Raw genomic sequence first — 25,975 nt, 5'->3', positions numbered from 1 at the left:
AGTGGACTTTTTCACTTTTGTAGAAAATGAAGAACATAAAGAACAAAATGAAGAGGAAAAAAGGATGAACAATGAATTCTCCCAGGAGTACTATTCTCTCCTAAGAAGATGATAGCAGGTAATAAATGGTGGAGCAAAACAAAACATAAAAACTTAGTGTATTGGGAAAATCTTATCAAATCTCGTTAGAGAAACTGTAGAAAGAACTCATTTTAAAGACGCCAATTCTTACTTTGGTACATGTAGAATAGAAAAAAAAATAGCAGTCTTCTCCTTGATTAGGCATGCTGGGTAGATCCTTAGATCAGAAGTGGCTTCTTGAAAACAAGCCACTGCTTCCTCAAGGCGAGGACCAGCTCCAAGTCCTCTTGAAATGGGTTTAATCTTCCAAAAGACAACTCAATCAGAGAAATCGTCTTTAAAATGCAATCCTAAAATGAGAAGACATGCATTAAAAGTATTTCAGATAAATTCTTTCGACTTCCTCCTCCAAATCACCTCAACTGAAAGCCAATTGTTAAAACCAAATTTTAACTGTATTATGTACTTGCCTATTCAGAGCTTTGTGAACCCTGATTAATATTTTATTCTTATGTGAACTTTATACATTCTCATTTATAATGTAAAACTTTTGTTAAGGACAGCCATGCCCTTCTTTTGTATTCTCTATGGAGCTTGTTACACGGCTTCAGCATAAGATTAAGTAAGCACTAACTCCATAAATGATCCACATTTTAGGTCATGAATGGGACTTATAGTATTTTACACAGGATATGTGCTAAATCTACATTGCTGACAAACTAGATTTTTTTCATCTGACAAAAGTTCCAATATTCACAAGCATTTTTATTTCAAAAGTATGTAACTGTAAGTAGGTGGGAAAAACTGTCTCACTCGAATAACTGAAACAACTGCCCATGGATACATCTGTAGAACTAGCTTATGGAATGAAGATGGCCAAGGAATTGCACACCAGTCACAACAAGGAGCACAAGTCGTCCTTGGGATTCTTCCCATAAAACAGTGCTTACAAAAACCATGAACAGTCCCCACCCTCAGCCCTTGCCACACCAAGGCCCCCACACTGAAGTGTTCTAAAAAGCTTCTACAAAAGTAAAAACACATGACAAGAGCACATGCCAGAATTTGGAAAGGGTTTCTGCACACTCGTACATCAGAGACCAGGTTTCAGAAACACTGATCTACAACTTGAAATCAATTAAATCAAATTCAGTCATATCTCCCACTAATTAATAATCCTAATTCAAGAAGACCAGGCCACAATAAAAACCAGCCTTGAAGTCAGCAACCTAGGTTAGGAATTAAGAGTCTGCCACTAAACATATAATAAAACCTTTAAAATTTGCAAACTCTCTGACTCACCATTTCATTTCTAGAATTTATCCTGAGGTTAATATTCAACCCATATGCAAAGTAATAAAACACAAGAAAGTTCACTACCACTTTGCTTCTAAAAATGAAGACACATCCAGACACCTAAATGTTCAGAAACTGGGGTCTGTTTTAAAAAATTATGGTACATCCAAACAACGTGGTAATATGCAGTGTATTACAGATTTTGGTACCAGGAAATGGGGTGTGGCTGAAAAAATATCTAAAAATGTGGAAGAAGCTTTGAAATCAGGTCACCAATAGAAGCTAGAAGTTTTGAGCTACTTGACAGAAAAAGCCTACGAGAAACTGCTACCAGAAAATCCGAACTTTAAAGGAGTGTCTGGTGAGGTTTCTGTGGAAGCATTATTAAGAAAATGAAAAGACAAGTCGCAGACTGGGAGAAAAAATCTTTGCAAAATACATAACTTATAAAGGACTGGTATCCAAAATATACAAAGAACATTTAAAACTCAACAAGAAAACAAATCAATTAAGGAATGGGCAAAAGATCTAAACAGACACTTCATCAAAGACGACACACAGATAGTAAATAAACATATGAAAAGATACTCCACATCATATGTCACTAGGGAATTGCAAATTCCTTTTAGAATGGCCAAAATCCAGAACACTGACACCACTAAATGCTGACGAAGATGAAGCAACAGGGTTTGGAAAACAAAACCAAAATGTTAGCAACAGTTACTACTAGAGTGGTTGGTAGGAGTATAGGTGGCTATTTATTATTTTATGTTAAGAATAACCTTCAATTTTCTAATACAAGGCAACATATATATATACTAAAAAATTTAAGTCTGCCTTAACTGGCTTGCCCATCAAGGATCCACTACAGAGTGGGACAAGGGTTGGACCTTTAATAGCACCTCATTGAGCCACTAGTAGGATTCCCCGACCCCAAACACAAGGAATTCATTCTGTAATGGAAGGTACACCAAAAGTAACTTAAAAAACAGCCTATAAAACAAAAAAACAAACAAAAAACCCAAAAAGGATCAAGTCTCTAAGGGACATTCAAATAATTATAATGACACATACGCAAAAAGCAAAAGTACTAATCATAGGAGAATGAAAAAGTTTTACAATTGAAAAATATTTTAGAAAGGAAAAAAAGGCTTACGGGTCAATTACATTCTTGAAAAACGACATCCCAAAGAACGAATATGAAACTGTTGCTTGTTTCAGGAACCCCCAAGCTACTCATCAAGCAACAAAATGGTACTAATGAAATAGTAACAAAACAGCATGAATTGCATGTTAGGGTTTTTTTTTGTTGTTGTTGTTTTGCATTAAAAAAAAATTAGGCTGCGTAAAACTCCCTCAGAGGTAAGCAGAGGATGAAGACTGAATGCTGAGCAGATGGACAGAGTCTTGCTAATGTTTCAACAGAACAGTTACTTCGTGTATCTGTTTTAAACACTGAACTTCTGTATCTTTCTATGAGGGGGAGGGGAGAATATAACTGCCATTCAAGAAAATGGCCAAAAAACCCTTCCCCAAAGATGTAAAAAAAAAAAAAGACAGTAATCACTACTATCCCAAGTTTGCAAAGACTCAAAACCAAGATGTATACTGATGAATTTTTTAAAAAGGATTTTATTTGAGACAGAGAGAACACATGCAAGGGAGGGGCAGAGGGAGAAGCAGGCTCATGCCTGAGCAGGGAGCCCGAAGTGGGGCTTGATCCCAGGACCCTGAGATCATGATCTGAGCTGAAGGCAGCTAGTTGCTTACCTGACTGAGCCACCCAGGTGCCCCCCTACTGATAAATTTGTTTTTTTTTTTTTTTTAAGATTTTATTTATTTATTTATTTGACACAGAGACAGAGACAGTGAGAGAGGGAACACAAGCAGGGGGAGTGGGAAGAGAAGCAGGCCTCCTGCTGAGCAGGGAGCCAGATGTGGGGTTCGATCCCAGGACCCTGGGATCATGACCTGAGCCAAAGGCAGACACTTAATGACTGAGCCACCCAGGCACCCCAAATTTCTTAAGTTTTAAAAGGCAAAACAAAAGTATTCATGATACCAAGAAAATATGAATACTTTTCAACAGCAGAAGTAGGAAGCTAAGGTGAGAAACTGGCCCTCTCCAATCCCACCCCTGAATTAATGTAGGAGAAATTCCTTTAAAATTGTCATGTTCTCAGTAAGCTTTAAAAGATACAGTTTGAGGGGCTCCTGGGTGGTTCAGTCGGTTAAGCGTCTGACTCTTGATTTCAGCTCAGGTCAGGACCTCAGGGTTGTGAGATCAAGCCAATGGTGGGTACCCCACTGGGTATGGAGCCTGTTTAAGATTCTCTCCCTCTTTCTCTGCCCCTCCCTCTCCACCCCAAAAGGATACAGCTTGATACAAATGAATATATTGCTATGAAAGAGTGGAAACAAAACAAAGTTCAAAAAATAAGAAAACTCAAATTTCTAGCCTCTTTCCCCAAGAGATTATTTTTTTTTTTTTAAATTTTAGAGAGAGAGAGAGAAACAGCATGTGTGTGCAGTGGGAGGGGAAGAGGGAGAGAGAAAAGCAGACACCCTGCTGAGTGGTAAGCCTGATGCGGGGCTGGATCCCAGGACCCCACAAGATCATGACCTGAGCTGAAATCAGGAGTTGGTCGCTTAACTGACTGAGCCACCCAAAAGAGATTTCAATATAAGTAAAAGCACAATGAACTGATGAAAAACACAAAAACTGAATTTTAAGATATTGTCAGGATTATCTCTCAGAACGCAGAAAGATGTTAACGCAACAGAAAAGTTACAGAACATGGAAATAATTCCAGGAGATTCAATTTCTACACAAAAGAAATTCTAAAAGAAAGGAATGGAATTGATAGAGATAGTAATAAAATAATAATACAACAAACAGCAGGGAGCCTGTTTCTCTCTCTGCCTGCTGCTCCCCTGCTTGTGCGAGCTCTCGCTCTCTCCCTGACAAATAAATAAATAAAATCTTCAAAAAAAAAAAAAAAAAAACCCCAAACCAAAACCAAAACAAACAAAAAAAAAGCAACAATAAAAAAAAAACAAAACCAACCCAAAAGGAGTTCATTAAATGCCAGGCAGAAAATTTCTTTAAAGACATCTCTACTGGGGTGCCTGGCAGGCTTAGTCAATGAAGGGTGCAACTCTTTATCTCAGGGTTGTGAGTTCAAGTCCCATGTTGGGTGTACAGATTGCTTAAAAAAATTTTTTTTAATCTTTTTTTTTTTTTTTTTTTAAAGATTTTGTTTATTTATTTGACAGAGAGACTGCAAGAGAGAGAACACAGCAAGGGGAGTGTGAGAGGGAGAAACAGGCTTCCTGCCGAGCAGGGAGCCCGATGAGGGGCTCAATCCCAGGACCCTGGGATCATGACCTGAGCCAAAGGCAGACACTTAAAAGCTGAGCCACCCAGGCACCCCCCAAAAAATTAAAAAGAAATCTTAAAGACATCTCTACTATACCAGAGATATGCTGAAAATTTTGAATTTTCAATAAAGATAGAATCATACAAATTTCTAGGAAAAAGCAGACTGATAACAAAGAAAATCGGACTTGACATCTGACTTATCATCTGAATCTCTAAATGCCAAAAGACAAAATGTTATGCACCAGAATTTAAAGTGAAAATTGTGAACTTTAGATTTGGCCTTTCAAACTACATCTCAAGACCTCAGGATTTGAAAGAAGTTTTAGACATTAAGTCTCAAAAAGTATACCATCTATATACTCCGTATATTCTTGAAAAAATTACTTAAGGAAGTATTCTAAGCTGAGAAAAAGAACTTCATTTCTACTATTTCACTGCTTTTTAAAAAAGGTTTAAAACAACTGCTTTGGATATCTTATGATACAGCTCATAAACCCAAAATAAACTGAACTACAGAATATTAAAAAAATAAGATCACATGATCAAAAAACATTTATTCCAGGACTAAGGGTGCTTTAACATTAAAAAAATTCATTACATTAATAAACATAATGAGTAAAGGGGGGGTAAAAACAAAAACTCTGGTATCTTAAAAAAATTTTTTTAAAGCTTTTATTTATTTATTTGATAGAGAGACAGAAACAGCAAGCATGACCAGGGGGAGGGGCACAGGGAGGGGGGAGAAGCAGACGCCAAGCTGAGCCTGACTCGGGGCTCCATCCCAGGACCCCAAGATGATGACCTAAGCTGAAGGCAGCCACTTAACAGACTGAGCCGCCCAGTGCCCCAGCTATCTTAAAATTTCAAAAAGGAAAACATGGTTTAAGAAAAGGATTTAAAAATGGAATTTTTTTAGTTAAAATGGCTTTAAAAAAAAGATAAAATGCAGCATCTACTCCTGATGAAAACAGTAAAGTACAAGGAGCCTCCTTGGCATACATGCATTCAATAAGAAACCATCAGCACAAGCAGAAGGGTAAAACACTGGAAGTGACCTCATTTCAGACAAACAAAAAAGGAGCACTTGTCTCCACTATCTGTCACCATTGTTTCAGAGCCTAGCACATGAAGTAAGGAAAGGTATAAAGACTAGAAAGGAGGCGGCAAAAAAAATTTAGAACCTGCAGATTATATGCTTGCAAACTAGAAAATCTAGCAATCAACTAAAACATATTTAATAAGGTATTTTTAAAAATCAGTAAATTTCCTATGTGCTAGCTTGGTAACAAAGTCCTATTCACAATAAAGCTGTAAAACATACAGGAAGAAAACGAAGTATACAAAACCCACGTTAAATTAAAAACTGAAAAACTGTGAAGCTACTAAGGCGCCGAAGACCTAGAGTAGAGGCTTTAAAGCAGTTTACTTCTCCAAATAATGTATACATCAAATGATAAGAGTTTATTATTGGAACCCGATGGACTGTAAAATCATCTAGAGTAAGAAAGACAAAGAAAAATTTTAGAAGAGAGGACCTCACTCTCCTTGATATTATAACGGATATGAAATATACCATTTAAGTGTAATAGTCTCAAACAAATGAGTGTTGGATCAACAGAATTTAAGCAAGTCCACAAATGTGATTTGTAAAAAGGTAGCATTTGAAATTAACACAAAAAAATTGGCCTCCCATTTGGGAAAAACAAACAAACAAAAAAAATTTCTACTTCATACAAAAAGGTTCCAAGGGAATAAAAGCAAAGATGGCAAAGAGGCTTCAGCTCACTAATTAAAGGACTACACTAAGAAAGATTCTGGGAGCGCCAAGGTGGCTCAGTTGGTTAAGCATCTGCCTTCAGCTCAGGTCATGATCCCAGGGTCCTGGGATCAAGTCCTGCATCAGGCTCCCCTGCTCAGTGGGGTCTGCTTCTCCCTCTCCTTCTGCCCCTCCACCCCACTCATGCTCTCTCACTCGCTCTGTCTCAAATAAATTAAAAAAAAAAAAAAAAGATTCTGAATTCATAACTGGCTTAGCAAAAAGGAAAGCAATATCTGACACCTTTATTGACCATGTTTATGGTAAGGGGAGGCAATGCCACATAACTATAATCCCTAGATTACATTTTTGTTTTTTAAGTTTTTATTTAAATTCCAGTTAGTTAACAAACAGTGTAATATTAAGTTTCAGGTGTACAATAGTGATTCCACACTTCCACATAACACCAGGTGCTCATCACAAGCGCACTCCTTAATCCCCATCAACTATTTCACCCATCATCCCACCCACCTCCCCTCTGGTAACCCATCAGCTTGTTCTCTATAGTTGAGGGTCGGCTTCTTGATTTGCTTTTCTTTCTCTCTCTCATTTTCCCCTTTGCTCATTTGTTTCTTAAATTCCACATGAGTGAAATCATATGGTATGTTTTTCTCTGACTCGTTTCACTTAGCATTATACTTTCTAGCTCCATTCATGTTGTTGCAAGATTTCATTCTTTCTTATAAGCTAATTGTATACTATACACACACACACACACATCTCTACCCATTCATCAATTGATGGACACTTGAGCTGTTTCCATAATTTGGCTATTGTAGATAATGCTGCAATGAACATCGGGTGCATGTAACCCTTTGAATTAGTATTTTTGTATTCTTTGGATAAACACCTAGTAGTGTGATTGCTGGATCACAGGGTAGCCCTAGATTACATCTTTAATATAAAAAATATAACCATCCAAGTACTGCAAAAAAAAAAAAAAAAATACACGGTATTTTTTTCTAAGCTCAGATTGAAAAAAAAAAAAAACTTTTTGTAGAATGATACCAGAGTTAAAAATCGTAATAAAACTGATAGACTTAACTACATAAAATGAAAAACACTTATACAGCAAATAATCAGCAACATGACCAAAGATTAGTATTTTTACTAAAAAGGATATGTCAAGAACTTTAACAAATCAAAAAAGACATCACTAATTACTCAGTAAACTGGTACAACCTCTTTAGAGAATTGTCATAATTCTACAAATTTACATTTGAGAACTGGTTCTAGGGAAATAGCTCACGAGCGGCTGTTATTGGATGTGGGCTATTTTTATTTTAATGGCAAAACCCCAAATGTCTATCAATGAGAGATGTATTAAACTACAGCACTTCCATATAAAGGAATACTATCTTGTCATTAAAAAAAAAAAACAAAAAACAGATGAGCCACAGCTATGTGCACGGATATGGAACTATGTCCTGATCAACTACTGATAGTGCTTTCCTAAGAGGAAATGGAATCACAGGGCGATTCCACCTTGGTATATTGTTTTTACCTTTTTTATCAAGTGCATGTACTATCAAAAAAGAGGGGGGGAAGGAAATGTTTCCATCCCCAAACCAAAAGCTTTTAAGTAATTACAAGAAAAAAGTATCTTGACAATGGTTCTTAAATTTCTTACTGATTCAGGAAAATTATGCCTTAAATTACAAAAATATTCACTCCTTTAATGAGAAAAAACCCATTCCCACACTTACATTAGCCGGTTGCTCTCAACAGGAACCTCTGTGTCTTCACTGAGTTCCAATCTATTACGCCTGTAGGTCGAACCAACACTCAATCCATGAATTAATAATAATGGGGCAGAAAGAATTTTCCTCCTCACATTGCCAAGGAAACCTCTCAGCCACAATTCAAACACAGGACGTGTTTTTAAAACATCTCCCAACTATTGGGAGATTAAGTCCATTCGAATAACCTTTGTCAGACTGGAGACAGCTAGGCTTAGTTATCTCCTCAAAAACAAAAACAAAAATAAAAACCAACAAAAAAGAGAGTTCATTTAAAGATGAACTTCAGAGTCAAAGGATTATTGGAAAAAAAAAAAATCCATCTTCCATAGCCGAACAATATAATTTAAAAAGAAAGAAGAAAAAGAAAAAAGAAAAGAACACCAAAATTCAATAAGATCCAATTTCTGGTCTTCAAGATTTCTTCACCTATTAAGAAAAAAACAGAAACCTTCCCCCATCTTTATTATCTGTATAATAAAAGCATACTTGTATGAAAAAATATAAAGTGTTTTATGTATATAATATACATATACATATATACTAACTGGTTTATACACACACACACACATATACACAAATGTGTAGAAATAAAACATTTGGGTAAGTTTTCCCTTTTAAAATACACTACAAAAGCCTTCAGATTTGGGTTCATTATAAAAATAGTGAACTTACTCTTATACCAAAGTATCATGACGTGTATCAATGTTACACTAAATTTTGCCCAGCCCACAGAACAAACATGAAGGGAAATCCTTACACATGAATCAATGTGTATAATATGGATGTATGTACATCGTTATCATATTTATTGTCTTCAGGGAGTGTTTAACCAAGAACGATAGAAGCGTACAGTTATCGAGTAACTAGAGAGTGGTGCAGCAAGCTGGAGAGGCGAGCAGCGTTACAGCCATCCTGAACCGGCACTGTCAAAGTACAGAAAGCTTCTACCTGAGGGAGGACTTTTTCTTTTTATAGCAACACCAGCGTCAACTGGCATGCCATTCAATATTGGCCCTGCGAAGGCTTGCTTATGCAGCCGGGTTTCATTTTTTTTTTTCTCCCACAAGTGATGACTACAACTAAAGACTTTATAATTATTCATTTACTCCAGTTAGTAAAAGGGTAAACTTTCGGAGTTGAAATTTCATTTCACAATGGTACATTTACCATTTAAGAATTAAAAAAAAGAAAAACCAAAAAAAACAAAAAACCCAAAAAACAAAAACAAAAAACGATTTTGATACATAGAAATGAGTTCTAAATTTTGAAACCAGCCCCGTAACAAAGCAATTTTGATTCTCATGTAATAAATACTACATAATTTCTAGGCTAAATCTTGCCAAATACTATCCAAGACAAAACTAAAATCAAAACTTAAAAAAAAGTGGACACCTTTTACTCACACTTAATACTAGTCAATTTTCCAGGAAATTTTTGGGCAGGGAATATCCCCAAATCTAAAATGAAAAAAAGGAAAAATTGGGATCTTACATTAGTTATTCAGTCTGAAACCTATAATAGACTTTTACTAAAAGTCATCATTTTCTGGCCTCCCACTCAACCACAGAAACATACTTTAAGAGTGGAAAGGGACTTTAAAGATCACTGAGATCAATTTTCTCATTTTACCAGTGAGGTAATGATTCCTAACATCTGAAAATATCGAGTGCTTATGTTCAGCTAAGATTAGAAGCCAAAAAACAATCTCATAGTTAAGAATACAGTATTATGGATCATTCAGCATATATATTTAAAGACATTTAAGATCACTTAAAATCAGAGAAACATTCTTTGGGAAATGGACAATGTGTTTGTCCAAAGTATGCTCCTGGGGCTTTTACTCCAATTCCCATTCAATCTTTTTCAATTTTTGTAAACTTTTTATTATGCCATTTGCCCATAACGTGTAAGAAGTACCCATACAATCTTTATTTTATTGTTTTTACACTATTTTCTAAAGGTTAAAAAAGGCAATTCAAAGACTAAAAGTAATTTTTTCCTGATTGTCTTCTACTGTTTCCCTTTTACAACAGATCCAATCCTAAATATAAAGGGTAACTCTATCACACTCAGTAAGTTGAAATGATAAAGCTGACCAGTATGAGGAGGCAATCAGAAATTTCCAAATTTCGTGAGTTTTGTTTTTGCCAAGCTCTAAGAATGGATCAGGGTTTTTAAAGAAATAGAAAAATGGGAGAGAGGGGGAGAAATACCAGCTTAGTATGCTTTTTTCCCTCAATTTCATTGGTTTTAGAGCAAACTTCCCATGATGGGAGAAATTTTTACTTAAAACCAATTACAAGTTCAATCTTCCAGCCAGAAATAGCTTAAAGCCTTTCAATGCTGCACTATATTTTTTAAATTAAAAAATATCTTTTCTCTCTTAATTGGTATAAACAAAATTTCGAGAGACAGCTACATTGAGTTACTACTGTGAAATTTTTAATCTTCACTCTGTCAGCGTTATTATTACTTCTGAGGAATTTTCAGCACGTTTGTTTTCATGTTTCCCCAGACTTGTGTATGAAGGATAATTAGTGTAACTATATATAACAACTATAGCAATTAGGATACAGTAGCATAGCAACAAGTTGCCCATTTCAAATGGAAAAAGGAAAAAGAAATTAAGGTAATATTTCTTTTTCATTGCTTTGAATAACTTCACTCCCAGGATCCCAGCTCAGAACCAATGTAGAATAATCATAGTTAACATTTTTCAAGTTCATTTTCAAAAACATCAGCTGTTCTATATTGTCAAAGTCCAGGCTCATGATCTGTTTTGGATGAAACTGGCTATTTGCAGTAAAGATACATTCAGACTGCCAACTACACATGGGGCAGCTTAGATACTGAATGGCAACTTGGGTCAAAGCTGGCCATATGCTCACCTTCCTCTGCCAGTAAATCAAAGGGTCACCACCTCCTGAGATCTCTGAATACTTCTCTTTGAAGTACTCATCCACTACTGCTATGGCAGAAGGAAACATGAAGCTTTTGCTTCCAATGGCAACATTATCTACAGCTGAGCTATCAAAAGACCCTGAACTGGAGGTGCCTTCCCTTATAGATGAGGTAAACGAATCAGCTCCTATGATGGCTGAGGGACCAGAAGCATCTGAAGTTGCAATATGGCAGACCTCTGAAGATTCCATATAATTGCAAACTTCTTCTGCAAGGATCTGCTTATAAGTTTCTAAATCAGCACCTTGAGGGAAAAAGTCTTCCAAACTGTTTTTAAAGCAAGGATCTAACAAAGCAGCCAAGATACAGGGCTTGGATTTAAGCATGGCACTCAGTAGGGTATCAGTTTCAAGTTTCAGAGACAAACTGTCCACCAGATTGAGTGCCTGAGTAATACCTCTTATTTGAAAATCTTCTCTGAGTTTCTGCAGAGAAAGGAGCAGATGATGGATTAGGGGGAGCACCTGATTCAATCCTGTGGTCTTGACACTCACTTTCTGGGTGGCCTCCTCAAATGGTTTAAGAATATCACAAACATAAGTCATTAGAGTCCACTGAAGGGAGGTGAGCACAACTCCACTAGCTCTACCAAGACTATGGTGAACTGAGTAGCAATGCTCCAGGAGCCATTTTAACATATAAAAGGTAGAAATCCAATGGCCAGTTTCATCCTGCTTCAAATTCTTCCATGGAAGTTGGTGATCATTTTGGAACTCCTGCAGAATTTGACGAGCCTTGACTGAATGACTAAAATGATGACAGGTTTTCCTAGCAGCTACTAACATATTCTCAATACTTTTGTGCTCACAAAAAAAGTCCTGAATGACTATATTTAAACAATGCAGAAAGCATGGCACATGGGTAAAACCTCCATCTTTGATTGCATGTACCACGTTAGAGGAATTATCAGAAACAATGAAGCTAGGAATGAGGAAATTAGGAGAAAGCCACAGACCAATCTGGTCATTTAATTCTTGTAAAATGTTGGTTATCAAGCAGTCTTTGGCCAGCCCTGTTACACAAAGTACTGCCCACTTTCTGAAATTGGGGATCCTGCCATTACTGGAAGAAGGTGCAGTTTCCAAAGAGACCCAGTGTACAGTCACAATGAAATAGTCAGTGGATGGGTCATGCGTCCATATGTCCACAGTCAGGTGGATCTTTTGGCTTTGAACATTCTCCAAAGTTAAGAAAATTTTTTCTCTGACCCAATCGTACAACTGAGGTACAGCCTTCGTGAAAAAGTAAGTCTCAGATGGTAACCTATAGTCAGGGGCCACAATCTGCATGAACCTCTGAAAGGCTGGAGTTGAGAAATAGTTGTAAGGATGCATATCCTCCACAATCATTTGAATAATTGCCTGACTTATTTGACTTGAGACTGAATTTTCAGAACACGTTGTTTCTCTCTCCTGTGCAAGTGTTAGAGTGTCTTGCTCTGCGACAGGAACAGGACTCTCAGATCTTCTACTGTTTTCAACCTCTAACACAGGAGGTTCATCTGAATCAGAGTCACTAAGGTCCTCAGCTGTTAAATCGTGGCTGCCTGTAGACTTCTCTCCACGCAGAGGGTCGCTTAAGAGATCATTTCTCTCAGTCTCAGCCTCATCTAATCCATTTCCAACCGCACCACTGTCTTTGTTGGCAACAGCCCAATGGATGGGATGTGTGGCCTGCAGATGTCGTTGAAGTGTTGATGTTCCTAAGTGAGAACCTGGCCTACCCCGGCTCACGCTTCTTTTACATATATTACACACAGCTCTTGAGATGTGCTGAGGATCAGTATAAAAAAAATTCCAAACTGCAGATGTCTTGGCTCTTGTTCCAGGAATTAAGGCATGCTTGACAATGTTACTTTTGATGAGAAATCTCCCTCTTTCTGCCCTCAGGGCATCAGACACTGATTTATCACGTTTCTTACCCATTCTATTTTCATCTAATGGATCAGAAGACATATATTCAAAGCTTCCATTGCTTCCAGCGGAAGAGGGAGATAAAGGCACATCCAAAGTAAAATCCTCCTCCCCACTAGTGACTCCGTATTTGTTGGCCCTGGTCCAGTGAGGTGAATGCCTTGCCTGCAGATGTCGTTGCAGAGTAGATGTCCCCAGATGGCTGCCTGGTTTACCCCTGCTAACACTTTTTTCACAGAGGTTACAAATAGCCCGCCAGGTATACTGGGGGTCAACATGAAAGAAGTGCCATACAATGGAGGTCTTGGCTCTGGTACTAGGTAGATAGATCTGTTTTTCTATATTACTCTCAAAAAGACTTTCTTCATCCTGCTCATGGGCACTGGAAGCTAATAAAGCAGGGGTATCTGCAACAGGTCTCCCAGATCCCAAATCCTTACTAAACTTTTTCGCAAGGATCAGTTTTTTTCTTCGCCTTTTCCCCTTAATCCGTAAACCCTTCTTTCTTTTCTTTTTAGCAGGCAATTTTGCCTCTTTATCCATTCCTTCTGCCACCATCTTTCCCTCTATCACGTCTTCTTCATCTGTATTGGAATTAATAGGAACACAACCCAGAATCCCAGCACCACTATAAGTGCTGCATCGTCTGCCAGGAGAGAGTGAGGAAACTGGTACACTTAAGGTACATACACTCATTCTTTTTATGTCTCCAAAATTCGTACCAGAATCTGTTAGTGGGTTTATTACTCAAACAGAAATATAGCCGTTCCTCCCTAATTGCATTACCTTGTCTCCAATTTCTACAGGGAATGAGATTCCCTTTGGAACAATGACTTCCAAGCCAGGTTATTTTTGGAGGAAAAGTGACAGCAATGGAGAACATTCCCAAATTCTTTTCTTAGAGGGCTTTATGATCCCTTCCAACTTCTGAGTTCTGAATCTGATTTCAAATAGTCCAATCTCTTCATGTTACAGAAAAAAAGAACTCGAGGCCCACTTTCCCAGAGTCATAGAGTTAGCAGCAGCTAGAAGCCAGGTCTTCCAAATCCCAGGCCCATGTTCTTTCTGCTTCATCAAGAACTACATCTCCTTGATATGCCTTCAGCTTTTAAAATATATACTTTTATGATGTGTCATGGTAGCAACATCAAATTCCCTTATTTCTGAAATTAATTATTTTCAGGAAATTTCACTTAAACAAAAACATAGTGCATCATTCAACATTCATCATTTAGGACTGTGATTTGACAATACAACCCAAAAAGTCAATTCTGGCAATATAAAGCAGACTCCACATACTGGTCATTAACAGCAAATGCTAGTTGAGCCCTTTCAGCTCTAAATAAAAATAATAAAATTTTTAAAAATGTGGATGGTTAAAAAAAGTGTTTTGAGAATAAAAGTTTAAAAGGTCACAAGCTGCATTTTCAATTTACTGTTTGTATCAAGAGTTAATCCGAATTTAGTTTTCAGACATTTTTAGACTGGAGAAGCTCTACTGCCTGTAAATGAGTAACTCATGAGTTGAACTCTATATGAACAGCAAAAACTGAAATTTGAGCTTTAATCCACTTTCATTCCTTTTCGGTTGATCCCTCCCCTTCACCCGATACCTACATACATTTACCCTAAAAAGCATCGCTATCACTAGTTCCACCGCCTCCTTCTCAAGGTCCAGAACCAAGGCCTGCAAGATGTCAACAACATGGGCCTTCCCCATAGGAATCCGCACCGATTATGGGACTTTAGGGGGTGTTCTTCATTACGGTTTCATCAATCCTACAAGGAGAACGGAAGTGTCCCTGTTGTTCTTGACTCCGATGCGGAGGGCTGGGGTGGGAGTTAATTAAGGTAGGGAAGGGGTGTAGGATACCGGATTAAGGTCGGTGGCTTTCAGTATGTGGAGTTTGAGAGTATCTCCCAAGTAGTGGGACCCTGGAGAGGAACGAGAGTAGGTAAATTCAGCTCCTGGCACTCAGTCTGATTTAGGCAGTGGGGGTCCGCTAAACTAGGGAAACTGTTGTCGCGAAGAAAGCAATCTAGTGTCAGTTCTCTCTCCGGGAGCCGGGGAACAAGCCGGCTTTCCGGGGCTCCTCCGGGCTCCTACGGTTTCGCCAACACCGGATGTGGGGGAGGGGAGGAAGGTTGTTGGGAAAGGAGCAGGCGCCGTGGGGGTGGGGTGTAGGGGGTGGGGGTGGGGTGGATGGAACTGTGAGCGGGAGCCCGGGGCTCCCAGCTCGCCCCGGCGAGGACGGCGGGCGGGAGGTGGGGGAGGGGGGTCGTTACGGCGGGGCCGAAGGACCCGCTCTGACTTCCCGGGCTAGGCCGCAACCCACGGGCGAGGGGAGGCCGCAGCCACTCCCCTCGCCCTCTCCCCCACCTCCCCTGCCCCGAGTCACCGGGAATCAAAAAACGGGTCTAGTTACCAGAAAACAGAAACTTTACCGAACCGCCGACACCGTCCCCGACTCCCGCTTGCTGCCAAGTCTTTCTTCTTTCTTAGCCGCTGCCGCCCGCCGTCCTCACAGCAGCAACACCAGCAGAAATCCAAGACTGCCAGCGTCAAAGATGGCGCCTGGCTACAGGCTCAGCTCTAAGACTCGGCCAGTAAAAGTGCCAGCACGACGCGAGGCGAGAGGATTCTGGGAGATGTAGTATCCTCTATGAGGCGATGCTTAAGATGGCTTCCCAGGGTCACTGGGTCACGTGAGAGGGGAGGCGCTAGGACGTGGGGGTTTCTTCGTTTTGGGGGGAATGCGTTTTTAGAAACTTACGGGGTTCTTGAAAGAGTGTTTGATTTAAAAAAAAAATTTTTTTTGGATCAAATGAGGTAGTAAGCAAGAAAGCCGCGAGAACTGTGTCTACCAGACAGTAGGCCCTCGTAGAATTTGGTTCATGAATAAATCGCCTGAACCATGTATAGTTTTCATTTAGAAGTAAACTACTTTCCCCATACAATGTTGAAGGATTTTTGCCTTTATTTTTATTTGAAGAGGTGAAATTGGGTTTGGGGGAATTTCTTTTATTTCTTAAAACAAATTTATGTATTGAAAAAAATAGTTCATGCTCAATACAAGATTCGTGAGGGCTGGAGTAGGGAAGGAAAACGGAGTGGTCGCCTGGCCACTTCATTATTAACATTATCCTGTACTTTCCAATTTGAATGTGTTTACCTTTTTCCCCTCTGATTATAAAAGTAATACATATAAGTGGTTTTAAAATTTTTTTAAGTAATACACAACCATAGAACATTTAACTCTCCATGAATTTCATTCCTGCAAAATAATCTCTCACTAATTTAACATATATTCTTTCTAACGTTTTTGTATGCAAATGGTCCTAAATCTATTACTCCGATGGAGTAGGAGCCCAAGATCCCCTCTGGGTCAGTGGCTCAACAGAACTTGCTGGCAACATTTTACCCAACTTGGATAAAGGATACAGTTCTATTACTAAGAAAGCATACATTTGATGGTAAAGCAGATGGGACTCCAGGCACCTTTTATTTCCTCCCAGCCTTGTTCCACCAGATACCAGACCAGCTTGGCGTGGGAGCCTCAGCCAGCACAGGTCAGAGCAGTCCTGGGTCTCCTCACACTTGGGCCTTTATCTCCTTTCAAAGTGAGAAGGCACAACATTAGAATCTTAGCCCCAATCCCTGCCTTACGTGACAATACTCTGTGATTGCCATGTCAACCAGACCTAAGAAGCAGGTTCCTGATAACCAATTTCTGTCTGTGCCACAACACCTAGATAGGGTTTTTCAGTTTAGCAGAAGGCTAGCCAAACAACTGAAGGGTTTTTCAGCTCAGGGCTTTGCAAGCTGCAGTCCTGTGCTGATCAGTATACTATATATAGTTATATCATATTTCCTCAAGTGTAAAGCAATAAGACACATCTTATTTTATATAACTTAAAGACCAAAAAAAAAAAAAAAACAGCCAATTAACCTCTGACAGGCCATTAATCAGAGCTATTAAAAGTTGAACGGATATATGTTTTAGAATGAAAAAAATAGTGTTTTTAAAATAGGAACAAGCTAAAACTATCTGTACTATCCATATTGTTTTGCAGTTTGCTTTTTTCCCCACTGTACAATGTATCTTGAATATCTTTTAATGGTCATCAGTGCTTAGAGGCCTACTTTATTCTTTTTAACAGTTCCCATTCCACTGTAAGGTTGTTTTGCAGTAAGTTTCAGCAGGACACGCATAATGCGAGGCAGAGATCGCTGGGGCCTATCTTGGATGCTTTCTACCATACCAGGTATTAGTGATAACTGAATCTTCCACTGACAATTTTACAAGTGTGATGACTGAAAGAATTTTCCACAGACTAGCTGCTGGCTCCATACATTTCAAACCTTGTCTCTCCTCCGTAATCTACGTGCCACTTACATCAAGATCTGACCTCTGGCCCTTTGACTTTGGGTCATAATGCTAGATGAGTCCGCACAGTGGGTAATAGGGGTATTCTTGAAAGCCATTTCTATACTTACATGTCTCCAACCCAGTGTCCATCACCAGTGTCCGTCATCTATTCTCTTTTCCTTCCTGCCTTTGGAGCTCAGCTGTCTGACATGAGTGAGGAAATGGGGACCAACAGAGCCGTCTAGCAAGAAACCTTAAATAGAAATCACAAACACCTGCTAACTAACTACAACAGATACATTTCAACATTCTGCTCTAGTTGCAAGACCAGAACTGGTTTCACTGAAATCAACCTTCCTAGGACTGCCTTCCCCTCTTCACTCCCAATGTGTTCTTAGGTTGTTTTATTTCCTCATATGGAACTTTTTTTTCTTGGTATTTAATTTTGGGGTGGGGTAACTGGTTTTATTGGGCGATGGGTTGTTTAAGAAAAGACAGACTAGTTTTCATCCTCATCATCCTCAATTACCTTACACTAACTCTACTCCTATGTTTAGGCTGCTGTGCTGGGCTTTGTGGGGGATCCCAAATGGGCCTAAGGTGTGGAAATGCCCATGTGGAAGTTTTCTGGAAGACGTGATAGATATAAAGATAAATAACTACCAGGGAGTGCACACCAAGTATCCAGCCATGGTTACAAACTCAAATACTTACATGAACCAGATCCATGTGTATATGACTACGGCGAGCAGCTGCAAGGGTAAGACTTGGAGTCCGTGCCCTAGCAGAAGGCCAGCTGTTACCACGAACTCCAGCCCATTCTTGCCAGGAGGGGTTGCAGACTCATCGTCACCACATCTGATTTTTAAAGAGAAACTGGAAATTCAAGTTTTATGTGACAATTTCTAATTCACCAACTTGGAAGCTACTCCAAATAAAACAATAACAACAGAAATCACTTTGTGGGCTGGTCTACAACCTCTACTTTAGTTCTAGAAGCGTTAGAAAGGAGGAGGTGGCCACTGAAAAGTGCAGTGTTTCAGGAGATGCTTTCTAGAGGGAGTGAGACTTGAGCAGGCCAGAGGTGAGAGGTAAGTGAAGAGAAGGAAAAAAGCTAGGTAAGGAAACCCCTGACGGGGTGAGGAGAGAAATTCAACTGGAGGAGTCCCCAGGTTAGAGAAAGAGAGAACAGTGTAAAAGTAGGTGTGAGCAAGAATCTAGAAGACCTTGAATGTTGGGAAGGCGTTTAAATAATATTGCTTATGGGGCGCCTGGGTGGCACAGCAGTTAAGCGTCTGCCTTCGGCTCAGGGCGTGATCCCGGCGTTATGGGATCGAGCCCCGCATCGGGCTCCTCCACTATGAGCCTGCTTCTTCCTCTCCCACTCCCCCTGCTTGTGTTCCCTCTCTCGCTGGCTGTCTCTATCTCTGTCGAATAAATAAATAAAATCTTTAAATAAATAAATAAATAAATAAATAATATTGCTTAAACAATAGGGGTTCCTCAAAGGGTTTGGGACAGGAACAAAAAAGTAGAAAGTTTGTAGAAAGGTAGAAAGTGTGCAAAGTTGTGTCTCAGAAAGACTGAAATAGTGGTGACGTTCAGTCTCTTGTATTTTAAACCTGTCTCTCTATAGTTGTTCCCCCAAGCCTAGCAACATACAAGACTCCCCCTTCTATTTAGAAAGAAAAATTGGGTGGTGACGAAGTCTTATGCTCAGCTCCTTCTTTTTCTCTGGTGCACCTAATTTCTCATCTTATCTTTATTGCCAAGGTCCTTGGCTACTTTTTCACCTCACATACACTCTTCAATGTATTTGGTTTTTTTATTTTCTAAGACTTTATTTATTTATATATTTGACAGAGAGAGAGAGACGCAGAGAGAGAGAGAGCATAAGCAGGGGGAGCAGTAGAGGGAGAGGGAGAAGCAGGCTCCAAGGAGCCCGATGCAGGGCTTGATGCCAGGACCCTAGGATAGTGACCCGAGCCGAAGCCTGACTCTTAACTGACTGAGCCACCCAGGGGCCCCTCTTCAATGTATTTCATTTACATTTACATCCTCATGGCTTCTCTGAAATTACCACAGTGGGGTCAAGTTTTAAATGGAATGGCTCCTTTTTAGTGCTTATTTTTCTTCTTTTTCTTAGTAACCAGTTATATTGAGAGTTTATCATGTGCCAAGCACTACACTAACCATTTTTTATATACATTATCCAACTGAATCCTCAAAATAGCTGTTAGATTACTACTGTTACCTGTTACTCAGATAAGTATTATTATTAACCTTCTTTCACAAACACTTATAAAGTTCTAGTGATGAGTCCAACGGGTCATTGGTAGTGAGTAGCAAAGTCAGGCTTCACACTCATGTCTAACTCCAAATCATTATGCAATCATTTGACACTCATTCACCATTTTTTTTCTTTCTCTTTCTTTTTTTCTTCCTTCCTTCCTTCCTTCCTTCCTTCCTTCCTTCCTTCCTTCCTCCCTTCCATCCTTGGAGACAGAGAGAGAGCCCGCCAGCACATGTGCTCATGTGAGCAGGGGAGGGGAAGAGGGAGTGGGACAGAGAATCCCAAGCACGCTGATTGTGGAGCTGATTTCATGACCTTGAGATCATAACCTGAGCCCAAACCAAGAGTCAGATGCTTAATGAACTGTGCCACCAGGTGCCCCCATTTTTTCTTTCTTTAAACTCCCCCTCCCATGGTTTAAAGCTTTTTTTTTTTTTTTTAAGATTTTTTATTTATTTGAGAGAGAGAGAATGAGCAGGGGAGAGGAACGGAGAGGGAGGAGCAGACTCCCTGGTGAGCAGGGTGCCTGACACGGGGCTTGATCCCAGGACCCTGAGGTCATGACCTGAGTTGAAGGCAGATGCTTAACCGACTGAGCCACCCAGGCGCCCCCGCCCCATGATTGAAAGGACAAAATTCTCTCTTGGCTTCCTTCCAAATTCTCTGCCTGCCTGTTCTCTAGTCTCTTTGCATGATCCTCTTCCTCCATCCCCCACTTAATGGTTGGTGTTCCCCAGGATTCAGTCCTCAGCCCTCATCTTTTCTCACTCTGCATTCTCTCTCTGGGTTATCCATCCACTTCCCTGGTTTCAACTATGAATTAATTACGTGGTGACTCAGACCTGTATCTCTGACCCAGATTTCTGTCCAGCTGCCTACAGGAATCTCCAATTGGATGTTTCAGAGTCACTTTAAATTCAGCTTACCAAAACAAAATCACCACCCCGTGTCTCCAACACCTCCTCCTCTTCCTGACATCTTTGCCTTCGTGGGTGGGGTCACCCACCATCCGCCCAGTTACGCGGTCAGAAATCTGGGAGAGAACGAGGACTCCTCTCTTTTCCTCACCTCCCATGTCCAAATACTTAGGAACCTTACTGACTTGGCCTCCTAAAGATCTCTTGAATCTGCATTTTTCTTTTCCATTCCCATTGCTTCTGTCTAGTGGAGGCCCTGCCACGTGTCGCTCATTTTCCGGATTGCTGCCACGCCTCTTCGCTGGTTTTGCTGCCTCTCCACCTTGCCCTCTCTTATCTCTCTTCCAAACAATCGCAGAATTTCTCTCCTAAAATGCAAGTATAGGGGCGCCTGGCTAGCTCAGTCAGAAGAGCACACGACTCCTGATCTGGGCTTGTGACTTGACAGTGGGTGCAGAGATTACTTCAAATAAATAAAATTTAAAAAATTAAAAATTAGATGCAAGTATAATCTAAACAGCACACACACACACACACACACACACACACGCTGAGGCAAGGACTACTTTCTGGAGAATCTATTAAAAGTGATTAACTGAGGAACGTGGAGCTGGATGTCCGAAGTAGAAAGGAGGCTTCACTTTCCACTTTTCACTTTTGAATACTTTTCAAGTATTCAAAAATACTTTTTGCTACTGGTTCGAATCTTGTTTTACTATATATATGTTACTTTTGTTATAAAAACTAGTAAAAATGGGGGTGCCTGGGTGGCTCCATCATTAAGCGTCTGCCTTCGGCTCGGGGCGTGATCCCGGGATCCTGGGATCGAGCCCCACATCAGGCTCATCCACTGGGAGCCTGCTTCTTCCTCTCCCACTCCCCCTGCTTGTGTTCCCTCTCTTGCTGGCTGTCTCTATCTCTGTCAAATAAATAAATAAAATCTTAAAAAAAAAAAACTGGTAAAAATGAACATCTCTGTACTTTGACCCAGCAATTCTACATCCAAAAGTTTGTCCTATACTTGTACTCACACACAAGCAGAAATGACATACGTACATGGCTATGATTTAACTATAAATATGATAACAGCTAAATTTAAAGTAGGACAGCCGTACAATGAAGTTCTATGCTGTCATGAAGGACAATGATGTGCTTTGCACTATGCACCTGTATTAATGTGTGTAAACATGCAAAAGACCATTGTAAAATGTTACTATTTGAAAATTATAGAATGGGCTTTGGAAGAACGTACAAGAGTAGCTGCCTCTGGGGAAGGTGGGTGGGGCTGGGAACCCGCTAGGTGGCATGGGAAGAAGCTTCCTTTTCACTGGCTTTTGGTGTTTGAGTTTTATACTGTGTTTATGTATTAATCTGCTCACATTTTTTTCAATGCATAGAATTTGAATATAATCCATCTCGTGAGAGGAGGCAGAGTTCACTTGTATTGTCCTACACTGATTGGAAGCTGTCTTGCTTCTTCAAGCTTGCCTATCACTGTAATGAATGAATTAATACTGATTCTTTGCAGATACACAGTATTATGCAAAATGAAGGGCGATTATACCAGTAATGACTAGTTTTGTGTTCCCCAATGAACTGCCTAATTATTGTTTTATATAGGACAGACCCTGATACATATGGTATAATCGAAACTATATGGGTCACCTCTCTTAGCTTTCCTTCCGTGTTCACAAATACCAGTCTCTTTGTATTGTTAGATCTTTAAAACACATTTCATTTTATTTTATTTTTAAGATTTTATTTACTTATTTGAGAGAGAGAGCGAGAGAGACCACAGGCAGGGGGAGCGTCAGAGGGAGAGGGAGAAGCAGGCTCCCCGCGGAGCAGAGAGCCCAACCTGGGATTCGATCCCAGGACCCTGGGGTCATGACCTGGGTCAAAGGCAGATGCTTAACTGATTGAGCCACCCAGGTGCCCCCTAAAACACACTTTAAACATGTCCCTTAATTTGGACTTATCGATGAATCAGCACAATTTCAAACCTGTATAATAAGATTAAAATTGACTTCCCTACTGAAAATCCTTCAGCTACTGCCCATTAACCTTAGTTCTAAGCTTCTGTGGATATCTACTAATATGCAAAATCTTACTCCTGCCTATTTCTTCATCCCCCCAAATTATCAGGCCATTCTCCTCTAGTTCTTTGCTCCGTCATGTTGAATGACCTGGAGTGACCTGACTGTGTTCTACTCCTCATGCTTTTGCACATCTGCTTTCTTCGCCTCAAATGCCTCTTCCCCACCCTCAATCAACCTACCGACTGGGTTCCAGCAGCCGAGGCCTTCTTACCTTGTTTAGGAGCCGGCTTAGTACTCATTTGCTTCTTTCTATACACTGTGAGCTCACTGAGAACAGCAACACCTGGCTCATCTCTGCAGTCCCAGCGCCTGAAGGCCTTTGATGTGTGTTTGGTGGATTTGGGGGAGTACACCCTGAGATTGGAGAGATAAGGGAGCAGCGTTTGAGGCCAGGGAAGGAGTTTGGGTGATTGCAAATAGGGACCCGTTGTCTCTTGTCTAAGGAAAGGGCAGGACAAAACGGACTTGGGGAGAGAGAGATGCTGGAGGGACAGAGAGTAGGTAGTCAAGTGTTGGGCACAATCTGGGTGGGAAGAGATGAGAGTGGAGATTAGGGTTGTGGTCCTGGGATGGGCAGGAAAAGCCCGAGGGGAAGCTGGGTGGGGGGAAGGATGCATTGATAGGGCAGAAACAGGCAATAATAGTAGTGGCTGTCACTTCTTGAACCTCGGTGCCTTGTCTATGCTAATGCTTCGCTGGCCCCAGGCGGACCTTGTGTTCTCGCGGAGAGGGGTCGGACAATGCCTTTCCTGCAGTGTATTCATTTGCTTTGGGGGCTTGTTTGCTGTCTTCAGTGAATTGTGGTGGAATCCCTTGTATCTTTCTGCAGCCACAATTTGATTCAGAAACAAACCCATCCCACAAAACAGAGGGACCAGCAACTCTGACCACCCCCCCACCCCCCACCGAGATTTAAGGCTACAAAGACATGACAGATGGATGGGGAAGGCCCAGCCGAAGTTGGACTTCAGGAAAGGAGGGGCAGTTTCTCGAGAGGAAAATCCCTATCAGAGAAAATGGATCCGGGGCCAGCGACCCAGATGCAACTTAATGCCCTACGGGGCCACCCCTTTAATGGCGTGTGGTGTGTGCAGCCAAGGGTGAGTTCAGGTGGAGGTGGAGGGAGGTGACTCTAGGGCAGTGTGTGTGTGTGAACTGAGTGAGCTCACCACTCAGAAAGTGGGGCGGCTTCGCAGCGGGATGGCTCTGACTGGGTTTAGTCGCGTTGGAGAATGTTCCTTCCCATTGCACTCAAGTTTTACTGTCTGGGGAAACCTACAGATGCCTACATTAAGGCCTATAGGAGTCAGTAAACTAGAGTTCGATTCCTTCAGGACTTCTGGGATTTAAGCCATGAAACTGACACCAGTGACATTAACAGGTTTCTAGCTCTACCGAGTGGTGGATCTGTGGTTCCATTATTAGCAATGGCAGCAGGTGCTTGGCTGCCCCAAGCTGGGCAGAGGCCAGCAGGCGTGGGTGACTTGGTCAGAGTGGCATCTCCTAGGGGCTGTTAGGGACTGGGGATTGCAGAGCCTAGCTCAAAGGGTATTCTGGTCTCCTTTTCACCAGGGTGCTGAAGTAGCAAGCGGTGACCCGGGTTATTCATGCACACACAGGCACCATGGGGATTCTCAAAAAAGAGCAGAGGGTAACCCCCGGAAAGGACTGTAACTTCGTATTTGTCAATCGGGATGAGGTTCTGCAACACCTGGAATGTTGTTAGGAACGCAAAGTATGCCTCTGAATGGATCAGAACAGCTGTGGTTTAATAAGCCCTCTGGGCGATCTAATAAACATTGAGGCTGGAGAATGACTGATAGACTATCGCTGCAGAGTTAAAATCGTTTGAACTCAGACCCATGATGTCTTGGATCAGACTCTCCGTAATCTATCCTCCTCAGAACAACCCACTTTACTAATGGAGGAAGTGAAGTCACTAATTCCTCCTTGTGGGCAAATCCTGAGACCCTGTCTGTGCCCCTTCTCACTCAGCCTCTCCACCTCACCGGCCACAGGGAACAATCCTTCTTGGAAACACTCTTTCCGCGTGGCTTCTGTGACCAGAGACGCGCCCAGTCTTCCTCCTGGGGCATATGGGAGAACAGTGAGAAAGGAGGATGAAGACAGGGCCAGGTCATGTGGCACCTCTGAAACCACGAAAAGACATCTGGGTTTATTCTAGTTGCCAAAGGAAGCCACTTAAGGGCTTCAAAGCAGGAGGGTGATGTGGTTTCTGCCGTAGAAGCTGCTGGGCTCACAATGTACTGAGAATGGGCAAACCCCAAAGGAAGCAGGGAGAGAAGTCAGGGGGCTTTTGAGGCCATCTGGGAGAGACCTGCTGGTGGCGGCAATGGCTGTGGGCAGAAGCAGCTTGGAGGCAGAAACAAGCCTTAGAGGATATCAGGGATGACTCCTGGGTTGGAGGCCCAAGCAAGTAGATGCCGAGGAGATGGTGTGCCATTCACTGGGATGGGGAAGATGGAGGAGACCCACATCTAGAAGTGGGGAATTAAGAACTCTGCTTTAGATAGACGACTCTTGAGATACTCTCAGAGAGCTGGGTAGAGCGGTCCCCTAGGTAATTAGATGGGATGTGTGGAATTTAGGGGAGTCATGAACCCACAGAGACACCATTCCTTCTATGGAAGGAGAAGTGGTCACCTAGGGAGCAAATCAGGCCAGAGGAAAGACATGCAGATCCCAGCCCTGGGATGCCAACATGTGAAAGTTGGAGAGAAGAAGAGTCAGGAAAAGGAATCAAGTGCTTGATGAATTGCTGGGTAGCCCTGGGCACACAGACAATGCAACCTAATAGGTCTTAAGACCCAGAAAACAGGGGCACCTGGATGGCTCAGTAGGCTGGGCGTCTGCCTTCGGCTTGGGTGGTGGTCCCGGGGTCCTGGGATCGAGTCCCTCAACAGACTCCCTGCTCAGCTGGGAGTCTGCTTCTCCCTCTCTCTCTGCCGCTCCGCCTGCTTGTACTTGCTCTCAAATAAATAATCTTAAAAAAAAAAAAAAAAAAAAGGACACAGAAAACAGGGGCGCCTGGATGGCTCAGTCAGTTACGAGGCTGCCTTTGGCTCAGGTCCTGATCCCGAGTCC

The 25,975-nt window shown here is 41.2% G+C and overlaps 2 protein-coding genes across 19 annotated transcripts in view; both read right to left on the bottom strand.

The window, feature by feature from the left end:
- ZC3H11A (zinc finger CCCH-type containing 11A) overlaps window positions 1-15,781 on the bottom strand; it is a 33,513-nt gene extending 17,732 nt beyond the window's left edge. The window contains exons 1-6 of one of the 18 annotated variants that reach the window (XM_057314836.1): window positions 15,618-15,777; window positions 15,065-15,126; window positions 14,819-14,970; window positions 9,721-9,774; window positions 8,282-8,743; window positions 233-431 (exon numbers count right to left, since the gene is read on the bottom strand). In XM_057314836.1, the coding sequence (XP_057170819.1) occupies window positions 233-286 (54 nt within the window). In that variant the 5' untranslated portion in view covers window positions 287-431; window positions 8,282-8,743; window positions 9,721-9,774; ... (1 more) ...; window positions 15,065-15,126; window positions 15,618-15,777. Of the gene's footprint in view, window positions 1-232; window positions 432-8,281; window positions 9,231-9,720; window positions 9,775-14,818; window positions 15,127-15,617 lie in introns of those variants that run through there. The other 17 variants (XM_057314844.1, XM_057314838.1, XM_057314845.1 and 14 more) reach the window with 17 other exon arrangements.
- Window positions 6,882-9,228, bottom strand: LOC130544197 (uncharacterized). Its single transcript, XM_057314853.1, is given in 2 exon segments — window positions 6,882-9,207; window positions 9,209-9,228. Coding segments are annotated over 2 exon segments (96 nt in total). The 3' UTR covers window positions 6,882-9,131.
- Window positions 15,782-25,975: the final 10,194 nt, after the last annotated feature.

The sequence above is a fragment of the Ursus arctos genome, unplaced genomic scaffold (genome assembly GCF_023065955.2).
Source record: "Ursus arctos isolate Adak ecotype North America unplaced genomic scaffold, UrsArc2.0 scaffold_2, whole genome shotgun sequence".
NCBI lineage: Eukaryota > Metazoa > Chordata > Mammalia > Carnivora > Ursidae > Ursus > Ursus arctos.
This window is presented reverse-complemented; position numbering and strand designations above follow the sequence as displayed.